Genomic DNA, 26,289 nt, shown 5'->3' on the forward strand with positions numbered 1-26,289 from the left:
ACCTTCTGAAGTGTCAGAACAATTGAAATCATGATTGTCTCATACAAAGTGAGCTCACACTAAAATGATTACAACATTCCATTGATAACAGTTAACCTAGGAAACGGCCAGTCCCAGCTGGTGTGACACCCGCTGCAGAAAAACTGAGAATTTTCCAGAAAAATACAGACACAACTATTACTGTAAAAATACAAGCGAGCATAGGAATGTTAAACTCTAAAAATTCTTCAGCCCAATCCAACCACTGCAGGCCGCAACACTCCTGGAAAGTGAACTCCAAACACTCTCCTACCCAACTGAAGAAACCCTTGTTCCTCTCCAGCCAGCATCCCACACTAAAACTTTACCACTGGCTCCCAGCTCCCTGGAATGAGGAGATAACATCTCAGAATTCTGTTCATTCCATTCCAAATCCCAAGCAACCCAGAATGATCACTGTACATCCTGAGAAGACTGACAAATTGACCTGGAGTAGGGTGCAAGCCCATTTTTGGATCAGCTTCAATTTAAACTCTTCATGGTCTTTATCTACAGCTACCACGGACAAGCCCACAGTGAGACTGGGCACCCTGTTGACCCCAACTGTCAGATCGAACTCTGTCCGCCTCTCCTGGACCACAGACAGGACCTTTGACTCCTTCCTCATCCAGTACAGGGTCCAGGGATCGCAGGAGACCCGGAACGTCACGGTGGCTGGCGGGAAGCGAGTGTACCTCATCAGGGGTCTCCATCCCTCAACCCGATACATCATCTATCTCTACGGGATCTCGGGATCTCTGCAGACCCAGCCGCTCTCCACCCAGATTACCACCTCAGGTACTGTGGAGCAGTCTGAACCCTCTCATTATAAACGTGTCCATCTCTCTCTGATAATTTCCAGGAAAAAGGCTGTAGTCTGGTTGCAAGAGGTGAATTGATGTAAAAAGATTAGAGTTGACCAGGCTAGATTAGGTATAATTGGATGATCTGAGTTATGGAGAAAGTTTAATAGATTAGGACTTCATTCACTACAGTGTAGAGAATGAGGGGAGATTTCAAAGCTCAAAGTAAATTTATTATCAAAGTACATATTTGTCACCATACACAACCCTGAGATTCATTTTCTTGCTGATATTCACAGTAAATACAAAGAAACACAGTAGAATCAAAGTAAGGCCACATACAAGTGTGGCCAGTGGCCAGTGGACTTTGAGTCGAATGGTACCGGGTTCAAATCTAGTTGCCTCCTTGCACGCTTTCCATCCGTGCTGGGTTGAGTGTTGAGCTAGCAACTCGGCCTTGGGAAAAACAGGCAAATGTTAAGGAAACATCACGGTGGCCACTGATTGTCCACTGAATGTCCACAAGGCGCAGAGGGGAACAACACGACAGACAAACACCAACGTGCAAACAAACCGTGCAAATACAAAAGGAGAAAATAAACAAATAGGTAGCAAAAACATGAGATGAAGTATTTCTAGGTTGTGGAAACAGTTTAGTGATGGGGCAAGTGATGTTGAGTGTTAGTGATACACAAAATTATGAGGGGTATCAATAGGGTAAATGCCAGAAGGCGTTTCCACTGAGCTTGGGTGGGACTACAACTAGAGGTCACAGGTTAAGCAAGGATGAAATGTGAAATGTTTAAGGGGAACTTCTTCACCCAGAGAGTGGTGAGAGTGTGAAATGAGCTGCCAGTGGTAGTGGTGGACGTGGTTTGATTGCAATATTTAAGAGAAGTTTAAGCGCATGGATGGGAGGGGTGTAGAGGGTTAATAGTTTATCACAGACTAGATGGGCCACAGGGCCTCTTTCTGTGCTGTAGCACTGTCCATCACCTCCATTTCAGCCACAACTGTGACCAACAATCACCCCCTCACATCACGTTTCCTGACATCCCAGGCTGATCTCTGTCGGTGTGAATTAGACTCAACCTTTCATGCCCTGGACGGGGTCCAATGGGTTGTTCTCAAAGAAGGATGTTCTGAACAACAGCGGAGATTAGATTAGTTATGAGGGCACTCAGTCCTCGTTTATTGTCATTTAGTAATGCATGCATTAAAAAATGATACAATGTTCCTCCAGTGTGATATCACAGAAACACAAGACAGACCAAGACTAAAACTGACAAAAAACACATAATTATAACATATAGTTACAACAGTGCAAAGCAATACTGTAATTTGATGAACAGCAGACCATGGGCACGGTAAAACAAAAGTCTCAAAGTCCCAATAGCCCCATCATCTCACGCAGACGGTAGAAGGAAGAAAACTCTCCCTGCCATGAACCTCCAGCGCCGCAAACTTGCCGATGCAGCACCCTGGAAGCACCCGACCACAGCCGACTCTGAGTCCGTCCGAAAACTTCGAGCCTCCGACCAGCCCTCCGACACCGAGCACCATCTCTGTCGAGCGCTTCGACCCCGACCCCGGCCGCCAAGCAACAGGCAAGGCTGAGGACTCGGGGCCTTCCCCTCCGGAGATTCTGGATTGCACAGTAGCAGCGACAGCAGAGCAGGCATTTCAGAAGTTTCTCCAGATGTTCCTCTGTGCTTCTCACGTCCGTCTCCGTATTGAAATCCCTGAACTCTCCGGGTGCAGTCACATGAATGTATGAACACCTTTGCTGGAGCAATTAAATTTGGGGTTGATCAATACTGGGGAACAAGGCAGCAGAGCGGTTAGCGTATAATGATTACAACACCAGTGATCAGCAACTGGGTTTCAGGCAGGGTTTACTAGAGCTGTTGGCTGGTTTAAACTAATACGGCAGGCAGATGGGAACCAGGATGACAGAGCTGAGGATGAGCCAGTAGGTTTACAAGCAGATGATGGATGTAACATGAACATAAGGAAGGACAAGCCATTGACTGGGTACAAATGCAGACTGAGCAAAGAGTTAAATTCTACCACAGATACAAAATTCAAAAGGCTGAAGAACATAGGACTGAAAGTGCTGTATTTAAATGTGCGTGGCAGTCGGAATAAGGTGGACAAACTTGTGGCGCAATTAGAGATTGGTCGGTATGACGTTATGGGCATCACTGAGTCGTGGCTAAGATAAGACCATAGTTGGGAGCTTAAGGTCAAGAGATATATTTGTATCTAAAGGACAGGCAGGAAGGCATAGGCAGTGGTATGGCTCTGTTGGTAAGAGACGGAATTATAACTTTAGAAAGATGTGACATGGGGTCAGAAAATGTTGAATCTTTGTGGCTGGAGTTAAGAAACTGCAAGGGTGAAAAAACCATTATGGGAATCATATATAGGTCTCCAAATAGTAGCCAAGATGTAAGGTTGAGGTTGCAAAGGGAGCTGGAAAAGGCATGTAATAAGGGTAATGAAACAATTGTAATGAGGGGACTTCAATATGCAAGTGGATTGGGAAAATCAGGTTGGTGTTGGGTCTTGAGAGGGAATTTGTTGAATGCCTATGACATGGTGTTTTAGAGCAGCTTGTGCTTGAGCCTACTGGGGGAAAGACTATCTTAGATAGCCTTAGAGGTTGAAGACCTTGTAGAGTTTAAATTGAAGCTGTTCCAAAAATGGGCTTGCACATTACTGCAGGACAATTTGTCAGTTTTCCCAAGATTTAAGGTGATCATTCTGGATTGCTTGGGATTTGGAATGGAGTAGACAGAATTCTGTTATGTTATCTCCTTATTCCAGGGAGCTGGGAGCCAGTGGTAGTTTTAGTGTGAGAGGCTGGCTGGAGAGGAACAGGGACTTCTTCAGTCTTAGGAGTTGATAGATCCTTCATTGGACAGGGCGTGAAGAAGTACGCGGGGTTGGGGTGGGTGTAAGGCAACAGATTGGGTCTGAGAGGAAAATTAGATCAGCCATGTTGAAATGCTGGAGCAGACTCGATGGGCCAAATGGCCTAATTCTGCTCCTACATCTAATGGCCTTATATACAACCAAACTGCTCACTGTCCTAGCGATGAGATCTCGGTGGAGGTGGGGTATTCATCAGTCTCACAGCCTGAGGGAGAAAGCTGTTACCCAGTCTGGCAATCCTAGTCTTGATGCTCCTGTACCTCTTTCCTGATCATAGTGGGTCAAAGAGATTGTGGGACGGGCGGTCGGGATCCTCAGCAATGTCCTGCCGAAGGGCTTTGGCACGAAACGTCAACTGTACTTGTTTTCCATAGATGCTGCCTGGCCTGCTGAGTTCCTCCAGCATTTTGTGCGTGTTGCTTTGGATTTCCTGCATCTGCAGACTTTCTCTTGAATGCTTCAGGTTTTGTCTACAATGCTCCCAGTAAATGTCACGAATAGGAGGGGAGGGAGACCCCGATTACTTCCTAACTAATCAAAAATCTATCAACCACCTTTTTAAATAAACCCAATAGTTTGGCCTCCATAGCGCTGTAGCAATGAATTTCATAGACTTATCGCTCTCTGGCTAAAAAATCCCATCTTGACTCTGTTCTAAAGGGACGGTTTGATGTTCCGAGATATTGTGTAAAGAGACTATGAGACATTGCAGACTCCATTGTTGGACTGTTGGAAGGCCAGTCTCCAAGGTTGTGAATTGCTCTGCTCGGGAAGCAGTGGCCTCCAGTCCTCCTCATACCATGACTTCTCTGTTTCAGATCCTGAAGACAAAGATGCATCAGCTCCAATGAAACTGGGCACCCTGTCGCCGCCGACCGTCTCGTCAAACTCTGTCCGCCTCTCCTGGACCACAGACAGGACCTTTGACTCCTTCCTCATCCAGTACAGGGTTCAGGGGTCGCAGGAGACCCGGAATGTCACGGTGGCCGGCGGGAAACGAGTGTACCTCATCAGGGATCTCCGTCCCTCCACCCGATACATCATCTATCTCTACGGGATCGCAGGGTCTCTGCAGACCCAGCCCCTCACCACCCAGGTCACCACTGCAGGTACCGTGGAGCGGTTTGAACCCTCTCAATGTGAATGTGTCTCTATCTTCCTGTCTTTCTCCACTCCTTTTCCAGGTATTTGCCTGCAATCAGGCTATTGCTGCCTGGAAAAGCTGCGAATTAGCCTGTAATACCATTCATTCCACCCACCTCTGCCTCAGCGATAGCTCATTTATAAACAGCCACTTTGAGTGTCTGATCAATCCAGGGTGTTCTACAGCAGTGTGAATTAGACCATGTTTACACGCCAGGACTGGGGATTGGAAGGTCGGTCCAGAAAGGAAGTTTTGAGGAGGACAAGAGATGTTCAGTGAGGTAATTTTGGAGTAAGTAGTCCAGCAGGCCGCCACCAGTGACGAAACAATTAAAGTTTGAGAATCTCACAAAAGCCAAATTGTGCAGGGTCCGGATTCCAAGGCCCCAGCAGTAATTCTGGGCACTCAACTCACTGCTGTTACTGGGTTCTCACCGGGTACAATCCAAGGACTTGAGTCCCTCAAAGTTCTTCCTCAGTTAACCAGGATTGCAGTGGGTACTGACCAGCCTCCACATCCCTGACTGATTCTTGGCCAACGAAAGTTAACAAACACAAAAACTACTTAAGATGTTTTAAAATCATGAGTAACTCACACAAAATGCTGGAGGAACTCAGAAGGTCAGGCCACACCGACAGAATAGGTTAAACAGTCGACATTTCAGGCTGAGCCCCTTCATCAGGACTGGAAGGGAAGCGGGGGGATGAAGCCAGGATAAGGAGAGGGAATGGGGAATGAGGACAAGCTGGCAAGTGGTAGGTAGAGCCCCAGAGAGGGAAGGTAGGTAGGTGGGGAAGTGGGAATGAAGTAAGAAGCTGGGAGGTGATAGGTGGAAAAGGTCAAGGGCTGAAGAAGAAGGAATTTGATAGGAGAGGAAGTGGACCATGGGAGAAGAGAAAGGAGGAGGGGAACCGGAGTGAGGTGATGAGCCGATGAGAAGGTGTGAGAAGGTGTGAGAAGGAAACTAGACTGGGGAATGGAAGAGAGAAGGAGGGAGAGGCAGAAATTGCCGGAAGTTAGAGAAGTTGACATTCATGCCATTGGGTTGGAGTTTAAGCAGAGGAGTGGTCTCATCACGGCGGTAGAGGATTCTGGGGGTCCTCAACAATGCTTTGGGCCTCTTGTCTGCAATACTGCCACTAAATGTCGCAAATAGTGGGGAGGGAGACCCTAATGACATCCTTACTAGTCAAAAATCTATCCTTTTTAAATATAAAGATGGCCTACACAACGGCCTGTGGCAACAAATTCCACGAGTTCACCACTTTCTGGCTGAAGAAATTCCCCATCATCTCTGTTCTAAAATGATGTCTTGATGTTCCCAGACAATGTGATGTGAGTCTGTTTTATATTGTGAGGCATTACAGACTCCTGACAGGTAGGAATCGCTTTGTCCAACCACTCTCCTCAGGCAGCAGTGGCCTCCAGTCCTGCTCATACCATGACCTCTCTGTTTCAGATCCTGAAGACCAAGATGCAGCAGCACCAACGAAACTGGGCACCCTGTCACCCCCGAGCGTCACGTCGAACTCTGTTCGCCTCTCCTGGACCACGGACAGGACTTTTGACTCCTTCCTCATCCAGTACAGTGTCCAGGGATCGCAGGAGACCCAGAACATCACGGTGACCGGAGGAAAACGAGTGTATCTCATTAGGGGTCTCCGTCCCTCCACCAAGTACACCATCTATCTCTACGGGATCTTGGGGTCTCTGCGCACCCAGCCCCTCACCACCCAGGTCACCACTGCAGGTACTGTGGAGCGGTCCGATCCCTCTCATTGTGAACGTGTCTCTCTCTCTGTCCATCTTTCTCCATTCCTTTTCCAGGGATTTACGGCAGTGAACTGATTTATTATAAAATTCAATGTACTTCTGTCTGAGTGTATCTCGTTTATAAATCAGCTCTTCGTGTGTACCACAGCCCAGGCAGCCATGTACCATGATGATGCCTTTGCAAAGGGCACCTAAAGTTTGGTTATAGAGCCGTACAGTACCACAACTATGAACCAGGCCCTTTGTTCCATCTAGTCCATGCTGAACTGTTATCTGTCAGAGTCCCATTGACCCGCTCACAGACCGTAGCCCAACATCCCCCCCACACACCCAGATACTAACATAAACTTCACTTAAATGTTGAAATTGAACCCACATCCACCAATTCTGCTGGCAACTCGTTCCACACTCTCATCACCCTCAGTGAAGAAGTTCCTCCTCATATCCCTCTTGAATATTTCAATTTGCACCCTTGTCCAGTTCTAGTCTCTGTGGAGAAAAGCTTGCTGACATATACCCTATCTAAACCCTGATATACCTCTATCAAATTGCCTTATAAAATTTCTCTGTACTCTTGCAAACTTATCGACATCTTTTCCGTAGGTGACACAATACTCCAACTTTGGCCTCATCAACATCTTGTACAATTTCAACAACTCCTGTACTCAGTGCTCTGAAGGCCAATGTACCAAAAGCTTTCTTTGCCACCGGTTACCTGTGACACCCCTTTCAAGGAGTAATGGGCCTGTTTTCCCAGATCCCGCTGTTTCACCAGGCTCCTTCGTGCCCACTTAAGCTCCACTCTGGTTTGTCCACCCAAAATCCAACACCTCACCCATCTGCATTAAATTCCATCTGCTACTTTTCAGATAATTTTTCCAGCTGCTTGAAATCCTGCTGCAAGCTTTGATAATCTTCCTCGCTGTTCGGTATTAGATTATGAGGACAAGCAGTCCTCCTTTATTGTCATTTAGTAATGCATGCATTAAGAAATGATACAATGTTTTTCCACAATGATATCACAGAAACACATGACAAAGCAACTTAAAAACTAACAAAAACTACATAATTATAACATATAGTTACAACAGTGCGAAACAATACCGTAATTTGATAAGAACAGACCATGGCACAGTAAAAGTCTCAAAGTCTCTCGAAAGTCCCATCATCTCACACAGACGGTGAACCTCCAGCGCCGCCAACTTGCCGATGCAGCATCCCGGAAGCATCCGACCACAGTCCGACTCCGAGTCCGTCCGAAAACTCTGAGCCTCCGACCAGCTCTCCGACACCGAGCCCCGAGCACCATCTCTGCCGAGCGCTTCGACCCCAGCCCCAGCAAAAGGCAATAGGCAAAGCAGAGGATTTGGGGCCTTCCCCTCCAGAGATTCTCGATCGCACAGTAGCAGCGGCAGCGAAGCGGGCATTTCAAAAGTTACTCCAGGTGTTCCTCTGTGCTTCTCACGGCTGTCTCCATCAAATCCGGATTGTGCACGGCCCCCTAGTTGACACATATCGATATCAATTTGGAACGGCTGCGCGCTGTGTCACGTCGCCATCTGCTCCTCCCTCCATCCTTGGTGTCAGCCACAAATTTGCTGATCCAGTTAATCACATTATCGTCCATAGCATTTATATGGTGACAAACAACAAAGGACCCAGCACAGATCCCTGCAGTACTCCACAAGTCATGGGTCTCGAGTCATAGGAAAGGTACAGCACAGACACAGGCCCTTCAGCCCATCTAGTCAGTGCCGAGCCATTTAAACACCTACTCCAGTGAGCTGCACTGGGACCATACTACCCAGGTACCTTTTAAGTACTGAAATCGAGCTTACATGTATCACTTGAGCGGGTAGCTTGATCCACACTATCACGACCCTTTGAGTGAAGATTTCTCTCATGTTCCCCTTAAACTTTTCACCTTTCACCCTGAACCCGTGACCTCTAGTTGTAGTCCCACCCAACCTCAGTTGAAAAAATGCTTGCATTTACCCTATCTATGCCTCTCATAATTTAGTATACCTATATTAAATCTCCTCTCAATCTTCTATGTCGCAAGAAAGATTGCCTATTTGATCTTATAATTTAGGTTCTCCAGACCCGACAAAGTCCTTGTAAATTTTCTCTGTACTCTTTCAACCTCATTTACATCTTTTCTGTAGGTAGGTGACCAAAACCGCACACAATACTCCAAACTAGGCCTCACCAATGTCTTATACAACTTCGACATAACATCCCATCTCCTCTACTCAATACTTTTCTTTCTGAGGACCTGTTGAGGTTGTTATAGTCACGGGGTGGTAATGGTGCCATAAGGTCAGGATTATGGAGGAGAACTCCACCCTCACCAACCTGTCCACTCACAGACAGACAGGTCTGGAACACCAGGCACAGTGAACCTGACAGCAACTTCAAATTATTCTGCAATTTACTGAATTCATATTTCATCCCTGACTTTTGCCCACATCTCTCCACTCAACACAATGTTTACAACCCCTATATTTAACATTTTCCGGCACCATTGTAATTTCTGGTGCAGAATGACAACTCCGCTGTGTGTTTCTCAATTTCTCAGTCCAAACCCACCTATCAATTTTAGGCTCCAATCTCCGAGACCCTGCGGACAGTGGGAAGTGCTCTGTCAGTTCACTGGAATATCGTGAAAATTCCAATTAAGTTGTCACGTTTAACTGTGGGTGTCAGAGGCTGCAGGGAACACTATCCCAGTATTTGGCTTTTGGCATGCCAATGGATTTTTTTTCTTTGCTTCCTGTGGAGGCAGAGTTTACTGAAAGATGCTGAAAGAAGTTATACCAAGTCCAAGATCAATCTGACCCTTCCCTCCCACAAACACCACAATTTTTATATCATCTGTGTGCCTATCTAAGGGTCTCTTAAATAACCCTAATGTCTCTGCCTCGATCGCCACCCATGTCTGTGCAAACAAAAAACTACCTCTGACTCCCCTGTGTATACTTTCCTGCCAACACTTTTAAGTTGTACCCCCTTGTCTCAGCCATGTACATCCTGAGAAAAAGTCTCCTGGCTGACCAGTTGATCAACAAACAGCTTGCAATTTGTCTTATATTGCACGTTGGTTGTCAGATTTAGTGCTTGTACATTCTATTGTATTTCTTTATTTTCTGTAAATGCCTGCAAGGAAATGAATCACAAGATCGTATATGGTAACGCATGCCTACTTTGATAAAACACCCATCAATGTTGAAGGAGCCCCAGGTGCTTTACATCTGGAAAGCAAATCAAAGACTGCGTCTATGAAGGAGGCTCCAAGGAATACCTTAAGGGCGGACATGTTCAGGGATGAAGTTTCTCGACTTTACTGCCAGTGAGCTGAAGGCAAATGGCCGATACCAATGCCGATGATGCCAAAGGTTAACCACTGCGTACAGAAGTGCTTCTGAATTTCACTGCCTAAACCCAGCTCTCGATTTTAGGCTCCCTTCTCACTCCTCCAAATTGCAGCTAGCGGAATAGATTTCCTCTGGATGATCCGTCCCTTCCCTGGAATATCCTGGAAATTCCAATCAAGTTATCAGTTTACTGATCGTTCCCTGGTGTCAATGCTGCAGGGAATGGTGTCATTTTAAGTATCCTGATACGGTGTGCAGATGGAGCTTTATGCTATCTGTGGCGGTCCAGGTTTCTGACAGATGCTACCAGTGATGAGTTGGAAGGCTAATTCCCGGCACTGGGAATCTCATGGCAGTGTAGAGGAACAGAATGATCTTGGGGTCCACCTCTGTAGATATCTCCAAGTTGCTGCGCAAGTAGATACGATAGTTAAGAAGCTCTAAGGGGTATGGGCTTTCGTTAATCTGGGGATTGAGTTCAAGAGATGCAAGGTAACATTGCATCTCTATAGAACCCTGATTAGACCACACTTGGAATATTGTGTTCAGTTCTGGAGGCATCATTATAGGAAGGATGCTGCCTGGACTGCAGGACATGTCTTATGAAGGTAGGTTGAGTGAGCTGGGGCTTTTCTCTTTAGAGCGAAGGAGGATGAGAGGTGACTTGATAGAGATGTACAATATGATGAGAGGTGTACATCGAGTGACTATCCAGGGACTTTTCCACAAGACGGATGTGGCTATTACAAGGGGGCGTAATTTTACGGTGATTGGAGGAAAGTATGGGTGGATGTCAGAGGTAAGTTTTTCACACACAGAGAGGTGGGTATGTGGAGCACACTGCCTGGGGTGGTGGTCAAGGCAGATACATTAGGGGCATTTAATAATCTTGGAGATAGGCACGTGGATGAACGAAAAATAGAGTGTTATACAGGAGGGAAGGTTAGATTGAACATTGAGTAGGTTAAGAGGTTGGCACAACATTGTGGGCTGAAGGGCCTGTACTGATCTGTACTGTTCAAATCACTCTGCAGAGGCAGCAGATCGGAGGAAATATCAATGGTTCCTCATACCTTCACCTCTCTGGTTTTAGCTCCTGAAGACAAAGCTCCAGCGGCTCCGATGAAACTGGGCACCCTGTCACCACCGATCGTCACGTCCAACTCTGTTCACCTCTCCTGGACCACGGACAGGACCTTTGACTCCTTCCTCATCCAGTACAGGGTCCAGGGAACACAGGAGACCCGGAACATCACGGTGACCAGCGGAAAGCGAGTGTACCTCATTAGGGGTCTCCATCCCTCCACCAAGTACACCATCTATCTCTACGGGATCTCAGGGCCTCTGCGGACCCAGCCCCTCACCACCCAGGTCACCACTGCAGGTACTGTGGAGCGGTCCAATCCCTCTCGTTGTCAACGCGTCTATCTCTGTCCATCTTTCTCCATTCCTTTTCCAGGGATTTGCCTGCAATCAGGGCAGTGCTGCCTGAAAAGCAGTGAACTGATTTGTTATAATATTCATTCCACCCACTTCTGTCTGAACTATAAGTCAGCGCCTTGTGTGTACCGCAGGCCAGGCAGCAGTGTACCATGTTGATGCCTTGGGAAAGGGCGCCGAAGTTTGGTTATAGAGTCGTACAGTACCACAGCTACAAACCAGGCCCTTTGGCCCATCTAGTCCATGCTGGACTGTTATCCGTCAGAGTCCCATTGACCCGCTCACAGACCATAGCCCAACATCCCCCCCACACATCCAGATACTAACGTAAACTTCACTTAAACGTTGAAATTCAAGCACTTCTGGCAGCTCGTTCCGCACTCTCATCACCCACCAAGTGAAGAAGCTCCCCCTCATGTTCCTCTTGAATATTTCAATTTTCACCCTTGTCCAGTTCCTGTCTCACCCTACCTCCGTGGAGAAACGCTTGCTGGCATTGACTCTGTCTGAACCCTGATATACCTCTATCAAATCGCCTTGTAAAATTGCTCTGCGCTCTTCCAATCTTATCGACATCTTTTCCGTAGGCAGGTGGCCAGAACTGCACACAATACTCTGAATTAGCTTCACTGCTTTTCCAGGCAGTTATTGCCTTCTGCAATTTCAACATCTCCTGTAGTCAATCTCTGAAGGCCAATGTGCCAAAAGCTTTCTTTGCGACCAATTACCTATGACGTCCCTTTCAAAGAATAACGCACCTGTTTTCCCAGATCCTGCTGTTTCACCAGGCCCATTAAATTCCATCTGCTGTTTATCAGCCACTTTCTCCGGCTGCGCGAAATCCTGCTGCAACCTTTGATTGTCTTCCTTACTTGGTGTCAGCGACAAATTTGCTGATCCAGTTAACCACATTATCATCCAGATCACTGCTGCAGATGACAAACAATAATGGACCTGGCACAGGTCCCTGCGGCACACCACTAGTCACAGGTCTACTGGCAGAGAAAAGGCACAGCACAGAAACAGGCCCTTCAGCCCATCTAGTCAGTGCCGAGCCATCTAAACTGCCTACTCCAGTGGGCTGCACTGGGACCACAGTTACCAGCCTACTACCCAGGTACCTTTTAAGCATTGAAATGGAGCTTCCACGCACCTCTTGAGCTGGTAGCACGATCCACTCTCTCACAACCCTCTGAGTGAAGAAGATTCCTCTCATGTTCCCCTTAAACCTTTCACCCTTAACCCATAACCTCTGGTTGTAGTCTTCACAACCTCAGTGGAAAAAATGCCGATGATGCCAAAGGTTAACCACTGCGTACAGAAGTGCTTCTGAATTTCACTGCCTAAACCCAGCTCTCGATTTTAGGCTCCCTTCTCACTCCTCTAAATTGCGGCTAGCGGAATAGATTTCCCTTGGATGATTTGCCCCTTCCCTGGAATATCCTGGAAATTCCAATCAAGTTATCAGTTTACTGATCATTCCCTGGTGTCAGTGCTGCAGGGAATGGTGTCATTTTAAGTATCCTGATACGGTGTGCAGATGGACCTTTATGCTTTCTGTGGCGGTCCAGGTTTCTGACAGATGCTACCAGCGCTGAGTCGGAAGCCCAATTCCCGGCGCTGGGAATCTCCTGGCAGTGTAGAGGAACAGAATGATCTTGGGGTCCACCTCTGTAGATATCTCCAAGTAGCTGCGCAAGAAGATTCGATGATTAAGAAGCTGTATGGTGTGGGGGCTTTCGTTAATCAGCAGATTGAGTTCAAGAGATGCAAGGTAACGTTGATTAGACCACACCTGGAATATTGTGTTCAGTTCTGGAGGCATCATTATAGGAAGGATGTGCACACTTTATTAAAGGTGCAGAAGATGCTGCCTGGACTGCAGGACATGTCTTATGAAGGTAGGTTGAGTGAGCTAGGGCTTTTCTCTTTAGAGCGAAGGAGGATGAGAGGTGACTTGATGGAGATGTACATGATGGTAAGAGGTGTACATCGAGTGACTATCCAGAGACTTTTCCCCAGGATGGATTTTTTTTATCGCAGAGAGAGGTTGTTATGTGGAGCACACTGCCTGGGGTGGTGGCTGAGGAAGATGTATTGGGGGCATTTAATAATCTTGGAGATAGGCACGTGGATGATAGAAATATGGAGGGTTATACAGGAGGGAAGGTTAGATTGAATATAGAGTAGGTTAAGAGGTCGGCACAACTTTGTGGGCCGAAGGGCCTGTACTGATCTGTACTGTTCAAATCACTCTGCACAGGCAGCAGATTGGAGGATATATCAATGGTTCCTCATACCTTCACCTCTCTGTTTTAGCTCCTGAAGACAAAGCTCCAGCGTCTCTGATGAAACTGGGCACCCTGTCACCACCGATCGTCACGTCCAACTCTGTTCACCTCTCCTGGACCACGGACAGGACCTTTGACTCCTTCCTCATCCAGTACAGGGTCCAGGGAACACAGGAGACCCGGAACATCACGGTGACCGGCGGAAAGCAAGTGTACCTCATTAGGGGTCTCCGTCCCTCCACCAGATACACCATCCATCTCTACGGGATCTCGGGATCTCTGCGGACCCAGCCCCTCACCACCCAGGTCACCACTGCAGGTACTGTGGAGCGGTCCGATCCCTCTCATTGTGAACATATTTCTATCAATCTATGTTTATATGTCTCTCTTGTTCATATATATAAATATATTAGAAACAGTATAAATAAGCCAGTTCTAAAATCTACAGACAAATCACAAACTCCACATTGTCAACACACGGACACGTGCACACATGCACAGCAGAGGGAATATTCTTATAGCAGAGAGAGTGTGGGACCAGAGGGCACTGCCTCAGAATAGAGGGACATCCATTGAGAACAGAGATGAGGAGGAATTTCTTTTAGCCAGAGGGTGGTGAATCTGTGGGATTCATTGCCACAGACATGTGTGGAGCCAAGTCATTGGGTATACATAACGTGGAGGTTGATGGGTTCTGGATTAGTCAAGTCATTAGACGTTACAGGAGAATGGCGTTGAGGAGGATACTAAAGCAGCCATGATGAAATAATGGAGCAGATTCAGGTTCAGGTTCAAGTACATTGCCATCTGTTTGTCCATACTGTATATACAGTACAACCAAATGAAATAACATTTCTCTGGACCACAGTCCACCCACAAAGCATGTACATTAAACATAATTAAATTAATAACGTAGAATTCAAAATGGACATTGAGCTCAGAGTAAGTAAACAGCAAACAGCTCATGACGGGAACTTGGTGGGGCCAGGGTATTCATACTCTCACAGCCTGAGGGAAGAGGCTGTTACCTCTTCCTAGTCCGAGTCCTGATGTTCCTGTGCCTCCTTCCAGATAGTAGTGGGTCAAAGTGATTGTGGGATGGTTGGTAGGGATCCTCAATTCGTAATGACCCGTGTGCGCAAAAAATCTTCTGCTGAGCAATTGTTTTTGCCCAGTGACAACATGATGTGCGTATTGAATAATATCTTCAGTAAAAACAGTATAAATAAGTCAGTTCTAAAACCTGCAGGCAAATCATCGCAAACTCCACGTTGTCAACACCGTCTGCATCAGAAACCAGAAAAGAAAATGTGATTGGATATGATCGTGGAATATACTTAACATGGCAACGAGGTCGAGGGTACCTTTAGTGTGCAGTTTAAATTCCTTTGTGCGCTAGTAGCAAAGGATGTGCATGTGCGTGCGCGCACACACAGACATATACGCACGCGCGTGCACACACACACACACACACACACACACACACACACACACACACACACAGATATACAACTTAGAGGGGACATTGATTTAGAGTCCTTGAAAGTGGTTTGTGGGAACAGTTCAGTGATGGGGTGTGAAGTTATCCCCTCTGGTTCAAGAGCCTGATGCCTGATAGCTGAGGGGTAATAACTGTTCCTGAATTGGTGGTGTGAGACATGTGTCCAAACAGCCAAGAATCAATTAGACATAACGTTATGGTCTGTGGTCAGACAACCATGGGCTTAGTCAAGCCTCGAGACTCAGAGGACTGTCTTAAGGGCAGAGAACACGGGCCTCAGGCAGCTGAGAGACAACCTGCCAATGATAGAACAATTAAGAGAACTTTTGGCACATTGGCCTTCATACTCGGAGTACTGAGTACAGGAGTTGGATATTATGTTGAAGTTGTATCAGGTGTTGATGAGGACATATTTGAGGCATTGTGTAAGAGTCCTCACACCTCAACCTCTCCATTTCAGCTCGTGAGGACAAAGATGCCCCATCGCCGGTGAGACTGGGCACCCTGTCAACCCCGACCGTCACATCGAACTCTGTCCGCCTCTCCTGGACCACAGACAGGACCTTTGACTCCTTCCTCATCCAGTACAGGGTTCAGGGGTCGCAGGAGACCCGGAACATCACGGTGGCTGGCGGGAAGCGAGTTTACCTCATCGGTAGTCTCCGTCCCTCCACCAGATACACCATCCATCTCTACGGGATCTCGGGGAGTTTGCAGACCCAGCCCCTCAGCACCCAGGTCACCACTTCAGGTACTGTGGAGCAGTCCAACGCCTCTGAATGTCAATCTCTGTCTCCTTCTTCCTCTCTCTGTCTCTCTCTCTTTCAAACTCTGTCTCCATCTCTCTCATTCTCTTCTCCCCTTCCCTCTTCCCCCCCCCCCAACTTTCTCCCTCGCTCTTCCCCACCCCCTGTGTAATTGTCCATCCAGGAACTCGTGTAGACTGGCAGATGTGCTCAGGATCATTCCTGCGTCAGAGAAGCTGGTTGTTAGTGTAAAGAATCATCACAAATTAAGCGATATTTTCGTAATGTTCACTCAGTCCAGCTTACTCATTTTTAAATGTCCTGAAGCAGATTTAGTTGCTTACTCCCTGTGGACTAACAATTTCTGTCAGGGGCCTCAAACAGCGTGTTAGAAGACAATTCTGAAGGTTGGCAATCTCTGCTCCCAGCTGCTGTGTGCGAACTGCTGTGAAATCTGTGTCTCCTCACACCTCAACCTCTCTGTTTCAGATCCTGAGGACAAAGATGCCCCATTGCTGGTGAAACTGGGCACCCTGTCAACCCCGACCGTCACATCGAACTCTGTCCGCCTCTCCTGGACCACAGACAGGACCTTTGACTCCTTCCTCATCCAGTACAGGGTTCAGGGGTCGCAGGAGACCCGGAACCTCACGGTGGCTGGTGGGAAGCGAGTGTACCTCATCAGTGGTCTCCGTCCCTCCACCAGATACACCATCCATCTCTACGGGATCTCGGGGAGTTTGAGGACCCAGCCCCTCAGCACCCAGGTCACCACCGCAGGTACTGTGGAGCGGTCCGATTGCTCCCAATGTGAACTTGTCTCTCTCTATACGTTGGTTCAGTCTGTTTTTAGGGAAACACTCAGCAGAGGAGCTCAGGGCCATTACTCCCATGGTCTGAGAAAGAACAGCTGTGGATTAGCGTAGATATCTGCCCAGACTAGCTGTGTTACTGTACGCTGCATTGCCTTCTGTGTCAGAGTGTCATAAGGGGGGTGGCTGGGAACGGACCCAAGTGCAAGACACAGACACTGAAGTACTAGGGACAGGACTAGGATACAGGGCGAGTGCAAGGACATGGAGACGAAAACTGGAAATCCGGAACCGAACTGGACAAGGGAGCTAGGAGCGGGGCAAGGACGTGACTTGGCTGGCAGGCAGGACAAGGCTGAAGACCAGAGACTTGAGGCCAGGCTTGGGGCGAGGCTCAAGGTCTGGGGTCTTGAAGCTCCTCCTGGGCAGGGCGCGGTACACCACCTGACGGAGGCAAGGGACAGGAAGGGACAGAACCAACCGCAGGGTAACGACAATACGGCCTGGCTTACCAGGCAGAGGCGAGGGACAGGAAGGGACAGAACCAACCGCAGGGTAACGGCAATACGGCCTGGCTTACCCGACGGAGGCGAGGGACAGGAAGGGACAGAACCAACCGCAGGGTAACGGCAAGACGGCCTGGCTTACTCGACGGAGGCGAGGGACAGGAAGGGACAGAACCAACAGCAGGGTAACGGCAATACGGCCTGGCTTACCCGGCAGAGGCACGGGACAGGAAGGGACAGAACCAACTGTAGGTAATGGCAAGACGGCCTGGCTTACCCGACGGAGGCGAGGGACAGGAAGGGACAGAACTAACCGCAGGGTAACGGCAATACGGCCTGGCTTACCCGACGGAGGGAAGGGACAGAACCAACCGCAGGGTAACAGCAAGACGGCCTGGCTTACCCGACGGAGGCGAGGGACAGGAAGGGAACTAGGTACAGGGTGGCTCCAGGACAAGACTTCAGGCGAGATGAGGCGAGAGTTACCAGCAAGACAAGGCAAGGCTTCAGGCGAGGAAACAGAAGGCAGGGGAAGGGATACAAGGAGTAAGGACAAGAGCAATCCAGCAGCCACACCCTGGTCTCTGGAGGTATTTATGCAGCCAGCCCCAACGAGCATCAGCTGCCTCAATTAGTGCTCAACAGGAACAGAAACAGGGTGGACAGGAAAACCTGGAGCAAGGGTCGATGGACTGGACCATGACCCGGAATGTGGACTTCACGGACCGGACCATGACGCAGAGACGACTAAACAGCCAACAATTCTCATATCTGCATAGGCATAAGACAGAGGAGCAGGATCCAGCCGAATGAGTCTGCTCTGCCACTGCATCATAGCTGATCTATTATCTCTCAACCCCGTTCTCCTACCTTCTCCCTGTAACCTTTGACCCTGACTAAATCAAGACCCTATCAACCTTTGCTTTAAATATACTCAAAGGCTTGTCCTCCACAGCCATCCATGGCAAAGAATTCCACAGATTCACCAGCCTCCTGCTAATGAGACTCCTCCTCACCTCTGTTCTAAGTGGGTGTCCCTCTATTCTGAGGCTGTGCTCTCTGGTCCTACACTGTCCCACCACCAGAAACATCCTCTCCACATCTGCTCTTTCAAAGTCTCTTACCATTTGATAGGTTTCAATGAGATCCCCCGTATTCTTCAAAATTCCAGTGAGTACAGGCCCAAAGCTGCCAAACATTCCTCATGTGTTAACCCTTCATTCCTGGAATCATCCTCATGAACCTCCTCTGGGCTCTCTCCAATGACAACACATCCTTTCTGAGATATGGGGCACAAAACTGTTGACAATACTCCACGTGCGGCCTGACTAGTGTCTTATAAAGGCTCAGCATTATCTCCTTGCTTCGATATTCTATTCCCATTCAAATAAGTGCCAACATTACATTTACGTTTACCATTTTTACCACAGACTCAACCTGTAAATTAACCTTCTGGGAGGCTTTCATGAGGACTCCTAAGTCCCTCCTAAGTCCTGATGTTTGAATTTTCTCCCCATTTAGATACTAGTCTGCACTGTTGTTCCTTTTACCAAAACGTATTATCGTTCATTTCCCAACACTGTATTCCATCTGTCACTTTTCGCCCATTCTTCCAATTTGTCTATGTCCAGCTGCAATCGCATTGCTTCCTCAGCACTACCTACTCCTCCACCTACCTTCATATCATCTGCAAACTTTGCCACAAAGCCATCAATTCCATTATCTAAATCACTGACAAACAATGTGAAAAGCAGCAGTCCCAATACTGACCCTTGAGGAACACCATTAGCCATAGTCATAGTCATACTTTATTGACCCCGGGGGAAATTGGTTTTCATTACAGTTGCACCATAAATAATAAATAGTAATAGAACCATAAATAGTTAAATAGTAATATGTAAATTATGCCAGTAAATTATGAAATAAGTCCAGGACCAGCCTATTGGCTCAGGGTGTCTGACCCTCCAAGGGAGGAGTTGTAAAGTTTGATGACCGCAGGCAGGAATGACTTCCTATGACGCTCTGTGCTGCATCTCGGTGGAATGAGTCTCCGGCTGAATGTCCTCCTGTGCCCACCCAGTACATTATGTAGTGGATGGGAGACATTGACCAAGATGGCATGCAACTTGGACAGCATCCTCTTTTCAGACACCACTGTCAGAGAGTCCAGTTCCATCCCCACAACATCACCAGCAGCCGACCAGAAAAGGCCCCTTTTATTCCCACTCGCTGCCTCCTGCCTGTCAGCCATTCTGCTGTCTACACCAGTATCTGTCCTGTAACGCCATAGGATTTTATCTTGTTAAGCAGCCTCATGTGTGGCACTTTATCAAGTACCTTATGAAAATCCAAGTAACTGACATCCACTGCCTCTCCTTTGTCCACTCTGCTTGTTACTTCCTCGAAGAACTCCAATACATTTGTCAGGCAAGATTTCCCTTTTAGAAACCATGCTGACTTTGACTTATTTTATAATTGGTCTCAACGTACCCTGAAACCTCATTCTTAATAATAGACTCTGAGACGTCCCAGCCACTGAGGTGAGGCTAACTGGCCTATAATTTCCTTTCTTTTGCCTGCCTTCCTTCTTAAAGAGTCTTCCAGTCATCTGGGAACATAATCGAGTAATTCTTGAAAGATCATGACCAATGCATCCTTACCTCTTCAACAACCTCTCTCAGGACTCTGGGATGTAGTCCATCTGGCCCAGGGGACTTATCCACCTTAAGACCTTTGAGTTTGCCTAGCACTTTTTAATAGCAATGGCACTCACTCCTGCTCCCTGACGCTCATGGACTTCTGGCACACTGCTAGTATCTTCCACAGTGAAGACAAATGCACAGTACTTATTAAGTCTTATGGTCTTACAATACTGAGAAAATAGATATGGTAATTGCAAGCAGGCTGTTCCCACTGAGGTCGGGTGAAGCTAAAACTAGAGGTCATAGGTTAAGATGAAACCTGAGAAAGTGACCAAAACTGCACACAGTTACTTGCTTTTACGTTTTGGATTTCTGAAATATCCTCTGATCTCTTGTTCACCGTATGTGTGCAGCTGGGCGCACCCCATCATTTCTCACCACATTACCCTCTCTGCTTTAGCATCTGAAGATCCTACAGCACTGGTGAGACTGGGCACCCTGTCAACCCCGACCGTCACATCGAACTCTGCCCACCTCTCCTGGACCACAGACAAGACCTTTGACTCCTTCCTCATCCAGTACAGGGTTCAGGGGTCGCAGGAGACCCGGAACATCACGGTGGCCAGCGGGAAACGAGTGTACCTCATCGGGGATCTCCGTCCCTCCACCCGATACGTCATCTCTCTTTATGGGATCTTGGGGTCTCTGCGGACCCAGCCCCTCACCACCCAGATCACCACCGCAGGTACTGTAAGGCACTGGGTGCATTGATGCATCTCTTTGACCGTCCCTCACTCTCCTTCCCTCTCAGCCCCTTTTCCCTTCCTTTCCTCAATTGCTTCTCCCACTCTACGGCATCTCTCTTCCACATCCCATCTCTCCTGTCCCTTTCCCTCTCTGAATGTTTTTATTTATGATGGTTTAATGTCACTTCCAGTACACAGGTATAAAGAAGGATGGAATAGTTTTACTCCTGAGGCAATGCAACACAATAAGGCACACAATAATAATAAAAAACACAATAAGTATAAATACACAAGATAGCTTATATACAGAAATTGATTGTATGTCCATAAAGTGACACTAGGCACAGGAGTGTCTGTGCATAAAGTGACTGTCAGGGAATGATAAAGTAGTGGTGGTTGGGGGTGTGGAGGGGTGGGTTAGTGGATGGAGGTGTTGATCAGCCTCACTGCTTGGGGAAAGTAACCATTTTTGAGTCTGGTGGTCCTGGCGTGGATGCTACGTCACCTCCTCCCTGATGGGAGTGGGACAACCAGTCCACAAACAGGGTGGGCAGGATCCTTCATGGTGATACTGGCCCTTTTCCAGCATCTTTCAGTATATATGTCCTTGCTGGCTGGGCTGTCTATCTGTGTATCTTTCAGATTTATTATAGGAGGGTGCTATGTGGATATCACACAAGGAAGCTCCAGCTCCAGCAGTGAAGCAAAGCTCCTCTCTCACCCCTCCTCCTTCTCTGGCATCCTCCCTTCTCCCAGGGTCTCACTCACTGAAGGGTGGGCACCCGAGTCCCACCAGCGATCATCTCCTTTCAATCCCAGTTTCCACAGGCAGGTGTGGGAGTTGTGTTAAGTGAGGAGGGGCGCGGTTAACATAACATCCAGGCGAGGGTAAGGTTGGGCTGTAGCTGGAGAGCACACAGCCCGGGCAAGAGTGATTGAGCAGTGGATATGTGTGTGTTCTGGGTCCAATTATCGACGAAGACACAGGGAAGATTAGAAAAAGATTTTATAAAGATGAACGCAAACACGAGGAAATCTGCAGAGGCTGGAATTTCAAACAACACACATAGAAGTTGCTGGTGAACACAGCAGGCCAGGCAGCATCTCTAGGAAGAGGTACAGTCGACGTTTCGGGCCGAGACCCTTCCTCAGGACGTCAGAGACAGGACATCCTGACGAAGGGCCTCGGCCCGAGATGTCGACTGTCCCTCTTCCCAGAGATGCTGCCTGGCCTGCCGCGTTCACCAGCAACTTTGAAGTGTGTTGCTTATAAAGATGAAGACCACTCATATTGAAACTTTGAAATACACAGTGAAATGCACTGACGACCAATGCAGTCCGAGGTTCTGTTGGAGGCAGTGCACAAGGATCGCCACACTTCCTGCACCAGTGTAGCATGCCCAGAACTCACTCACTCCTAACCCTTACGTTTTTGGACTGTGGGAGGAAACCAGAGTACCCAGAGGTCATGGGGAGAACGTGCATACTCCTTACAAACCATTGCCGGTGTGTATAGTGTTCCGCAAACCGCTCCACCACCGTGATTCCTCAGATTTAACTCAATTACAGAGAGCGGGATCTCTGGGGCAGTGGGATGCTGCTCTTCTTTGTTGCTCCCTACATAAACATTTAGTATATGTAACTCTCTGCCTCTCCTTTTTCTGGGATGCTCTTCCCCCACCCTCAACTATCCCATCTCTCCCCGACTCTCTCTCACTTCCTCCCCGAGAGACAGGAGCTGATATTCTGCAGATGCTGGAAAACCAGAGCGACACACACAAAATGCTGGAGGAACAGGCAGTATCTATGGAAAGCCAGCGTTCTGGGCCGAGACCCTTCACCAGGACTGGAAAGGAAGGGGGCAGAAGCCTGAATGAGATGGAGAATAACAAGCCAGAAAAGAAGATGACTCTTTATTCCCCTCCATAGAAGCTGCCTGATTTGCTGAGTTTCTCCAGCACTTTATGTGCGTTACCATGGGAACTGCGAACCAGCTAATGGCCGTGTATTTTGTATTTCAGCCTCCACCCTCATGGAGGGTCAAAAGCCGGTGGTTGTGCCGACTCTGGATGGTGTATCGGTTTCCAGGGTCACTGGGCACTCCCTCGAACTCTCCTGGGAGGCAGGAGGTACCTTTGACTCCTTCCTTGTCGAATACGTAGCCACGGGCTCTGCGGACGTGAGAAACCTCACGGTAACTGGCGAGCGGCGATCCACGGCCATCATAGGCCTCAGGCCTAGTATGGCCTACACACTCCGAGTCTATGGGCTCTCTGATAGCCAGCGCACCAAACCTCTTAAGCACTGTTGCCCATACCACAGGTAGTCCCGGCATAGTCCAGTACCAATTTGTTCTTCTTCTTGTAAAACTTAGTTGCGGTTGGCAGACCAGCGTAGCACAGACCTTCTGAGGTGGTGTGTAGAGCAGAGAGACAAGAAGTTCGCCCACTATATTTTCCCCACCAAAAAAAACTCTAACATAAAGTCTAATGTTTTTCAGAAAGCCAAATACACTCTTATATATGTTAGAATGGCAGTAATACCCGAACAAACTCTCCATGTTAAACTGTCTGTCCCAAAAATCTCAATTTAGCAATTAGATGTTTGCTCTGCGCCTCATAGGAACTGTATCCAAACAACATATGCTGCTCCGTTTCTTACCACTTGTGCTCCCTAGAGATGCCCTTATCACACGCAGTAATTCTGAACAGGGAATTATTCAACCCAATATGCCCAGTACATAAACTTATAAGTATAAGTTACCATGGAGAGCATTCTGACAGGCTGCATCACTGTCTGGTATGGAGGGGCTGCTGCACAGGACCGAAAGACGCTGCAGGGGGTTGTAAATCTAGTCGGCTCCATCTTGGGTACTCGCCTACAAAGTACCCAGGACATCTTCAGGGAGCGGTGTCTCAGAAAGGCAGTGTCCATTATTAAGGACCTCCAGCACCCAGGGCATGCCCTTTTCTCACTGTTACCATCAGGTAGGAGGTACAGAAGCCTGAAGGCACACACTCAGTGATTCAGGAACAGCTTCTTCCCCTCTGCCATCTGATTCCTAAATGGACATTGAACCAATGAACACTACTTCACTTTTTAATATATATTATTTCTGTTTTTGCACAATTTTTAATCAATTCAATATACGTATACTGTATTTTATTTATTTATTCTTCTATATTATGTATTGGATTGAACTGCTGCTCAGTTAACAAATTTCACGACACGTGCCAGTGATAATAAACCTGATTCTGATTTTGATTCCCTCCTTTTATACCAATCTCCCAATTGAGTTCCCACCATCTGAATTTTATATAAATGCCGTCCTTTCATTCCGTTTGCACATTGATCCAATATTAAACTGTACCTTTCAATTGCTTCCTAGTCTGTTGTCTCTGCCTACAAAATGCTGAACCATTCACAGTCCCTTCGAATGCTCGGGCAAACCAACTGGGAGAGGAGATAGTGACTGGTGCCCTGGCTTTAACTCAGCCACACAGCTCAGAAACAAGCCATTCAGCCCATCTGGTCCATGCTGACCATGATATCAATTCAACAAGCCTCATTTGCCCATGTTTGGTCCATATCCTCTAAACCTTTCCTAACCGTATACCTGTCTGACTGTCTCTTAGAGATATATCTAACACTACAGCACAGAAATAGGCCCTTCAGCCCATCTGGTCTGCACCTAGGCCACTGCCCTCCATGTCCCTCCCATCCATGTACCTACAAAAGTTTCTCTTAAATGCTGCAAGTCACCACTTCTACTGGTAGCTCATTTCACACTCTCACCACCCTCTGAGTGGAAAAAAGTTCTCCCTCATAAGACCATAAGACATGGGAGCAGAATTAGGCCATTCAGCCCATTGAGTCTGCTCTGCTGTTCCATCATGGCTGATCCTGGATCCCACTCAACCCCATAGACCTGCCTTATTGCCATATCCTTTGATGTCCTGACTGATCAGGAAACAGTCAACTTCTGCCTTAAATAGACTTTGCCTCCTCCGCAGTCTGTGGCAGAGAATTCCACAGATTTACTACACTGGTTAAAAAAAATTCCTCCTTACCTCTCTTCTAAAAGGTCACCCCTCAATTTTGAGGCTGTGCCCTGTAGTTCTGGATACCAGCAGCAGAGGAAACATCCTCTCCACATCCACCTTATCTCGACCTTCCAACATTCAATAGGTTTCAATGAGATCCCCCTGCATTCTTCTGAATTCCAGTGAGTACAGGCCCAAAGCTGCCAAAAGCTCCTCATGTGTTGACCCTTCATTCCCGGAATCATCCTGGTGAACCTCATCTGGACTCTCTCCAATGACAACACATCCTTTCTAAGATAAGGGGCCCAAAGCTGTTGATAATACTCCCAAGTGCGGCCTGACTAATGTCTTATGAAGCCTCAGCATTATCTCCTTGCTTTTATTTTCTAATCCCTTGAAGTAAGTGCCAACATTTCCCTTCAACTTTTCACCTTTCACCCTTAACCCTGGTGTCACTCAACCTTGGGGAGAAAGCCTGCTTGCAGTTAAACTATTTGCGCCCCTTATAGTTTTCCATACCTCAACTAAATCTTCCCTCATTCACCTCGGCTCCAGGGAGCAAAGTCCTAACCTACTCAACATTTCCCTGTAACTCAGGCCCTCGAGTTGCAGCAACATCCTGTGCTCTTTCAATCTTATTGATATTTCCCGGCTTGGACTTATGAAGATGAACACGTCAATGGAATGTTATAGCCTCTTTACCGTGGGACAGCAGCCTGTAGGTTAGGAGGAAGGTTTCGTGTTCCTATCATGCCACGTGATTCTGTATTCCTAGTCACCTCATGCATGGAGTGATGTCATGTTGATCTCAGCAAGCCCCACCTCAGTTTGTTAAAGGTTAACTTCAAGTGGAATGGGAGTCACAAACTGACCCTGAGCTGGTTAACATATTGAAAAGGATTTTAATGACAATCCAGCCTTCCAAAAGCCTAGGTGTTCCTAATTTTCCTCTGTGGATTGTGTCACCAGACATTGGCATCCACTGACGGTGTAGGTGTTGAACTCCTCCAGTAAATAGGGGCAGGTGTAGGCCACTCAGCCCCTCTAACCAGTCCCACCGTCGCTCCCTACCCAGGCACTTATCCATGCTGCATCACTGCTAAATATTATCATGACTGATCCCCCCCAGACCTCATTTCCTCTTCTGCATAAGTTCCCTCATTTTCCAAACATCTATATCCTGTTTAAATACCCCAATGACCCAGTTTCCACAGCCTTCGGGAGTAGATAATTCAGAATCGGATTTAGTATCACTGGCATATGTTGTGAGATGTGTTGTTTTGTGATGGGAATACATTGCAATACAATAATAAAACTATAAATTACAACAAGGAGACATATATATGCCAAATAAATAAGAGAGCAGAAAGAAAAGAAAGAACTACCGAGGAAGTGTACTTGGGTTCAGTGTCCATTTAGAAATCTGATGGCAGAGGGGAAGAAGCTGTTCCTGAATCACTGACTGTGTGCCTTCAGGCTCCTGTACCTCCTCCCTGATGGCAGCAGTGAGAAG

The 26,289-nt window shown here is 47.5% G+C and overlaps 1 protein-coding gene across 8 annotated transcripts in view; it reads left to right on the forward strand.

Annotated features, from left to right (window-relative positions):
• Positions 1-26,289, forward strand: part of LOC140198299 (tenascin-X-like) — a 225,612-nt gene that overhangs the window by 157,107 nt on the left and 42,216 nt on the right. For 7 of the 8 annotated variants that reach the window (XM_072259364.1, XM_072259369.1, XM_072259368.1 and 4 more), the window contains 8 exons: positions 535-816; positions 4,577-4,867; positions 6,362-6,652; positions 11,143-11,433; positions 13,809-14,099; positions 15,742-16,032; positions 16,517-16,807; positions 20,448-20,732. In XM_072259364.1, coding sequence (XP_072115465.1) covers positions 535-816; positions 4,577-4,867; positions 6,362-6,652; positions 11,143-11,433; positions 13,809-14,099; positions 15,742-16,032; positions 16,517-16,807; positions 20,448-20,732 — 2,313 coding nt within the window. The remainder of the gene's footprint in view (positions 1-534; positions 817-4,576; positions 4,868-6,361; positions 6,653-11,142; positions 11,434-13,808; positions 14,100-15,741; positions 16,033-16,516; positions 16,808-20,447; positions 20,733-26,289) is intronic. The other variant, XM_072259366.1, reaches the window with a different exon arrangement.

The sequence above is a fragment of the Mobula birostris genome, chromosome 5 (assembly GCF_030028105.1).
Source record: "Mobula birostris isolate sMobBir1 chromosome 5, sMobBir1.hap1, whole genome shotgun sequence".
Classification (NCBI taxonomy): Eukaryota; Metazoa; Chordata; class Chondrichthyes; order Myliobatiformes; family Myliobatidae; genus Mobula; species Mobula birostris.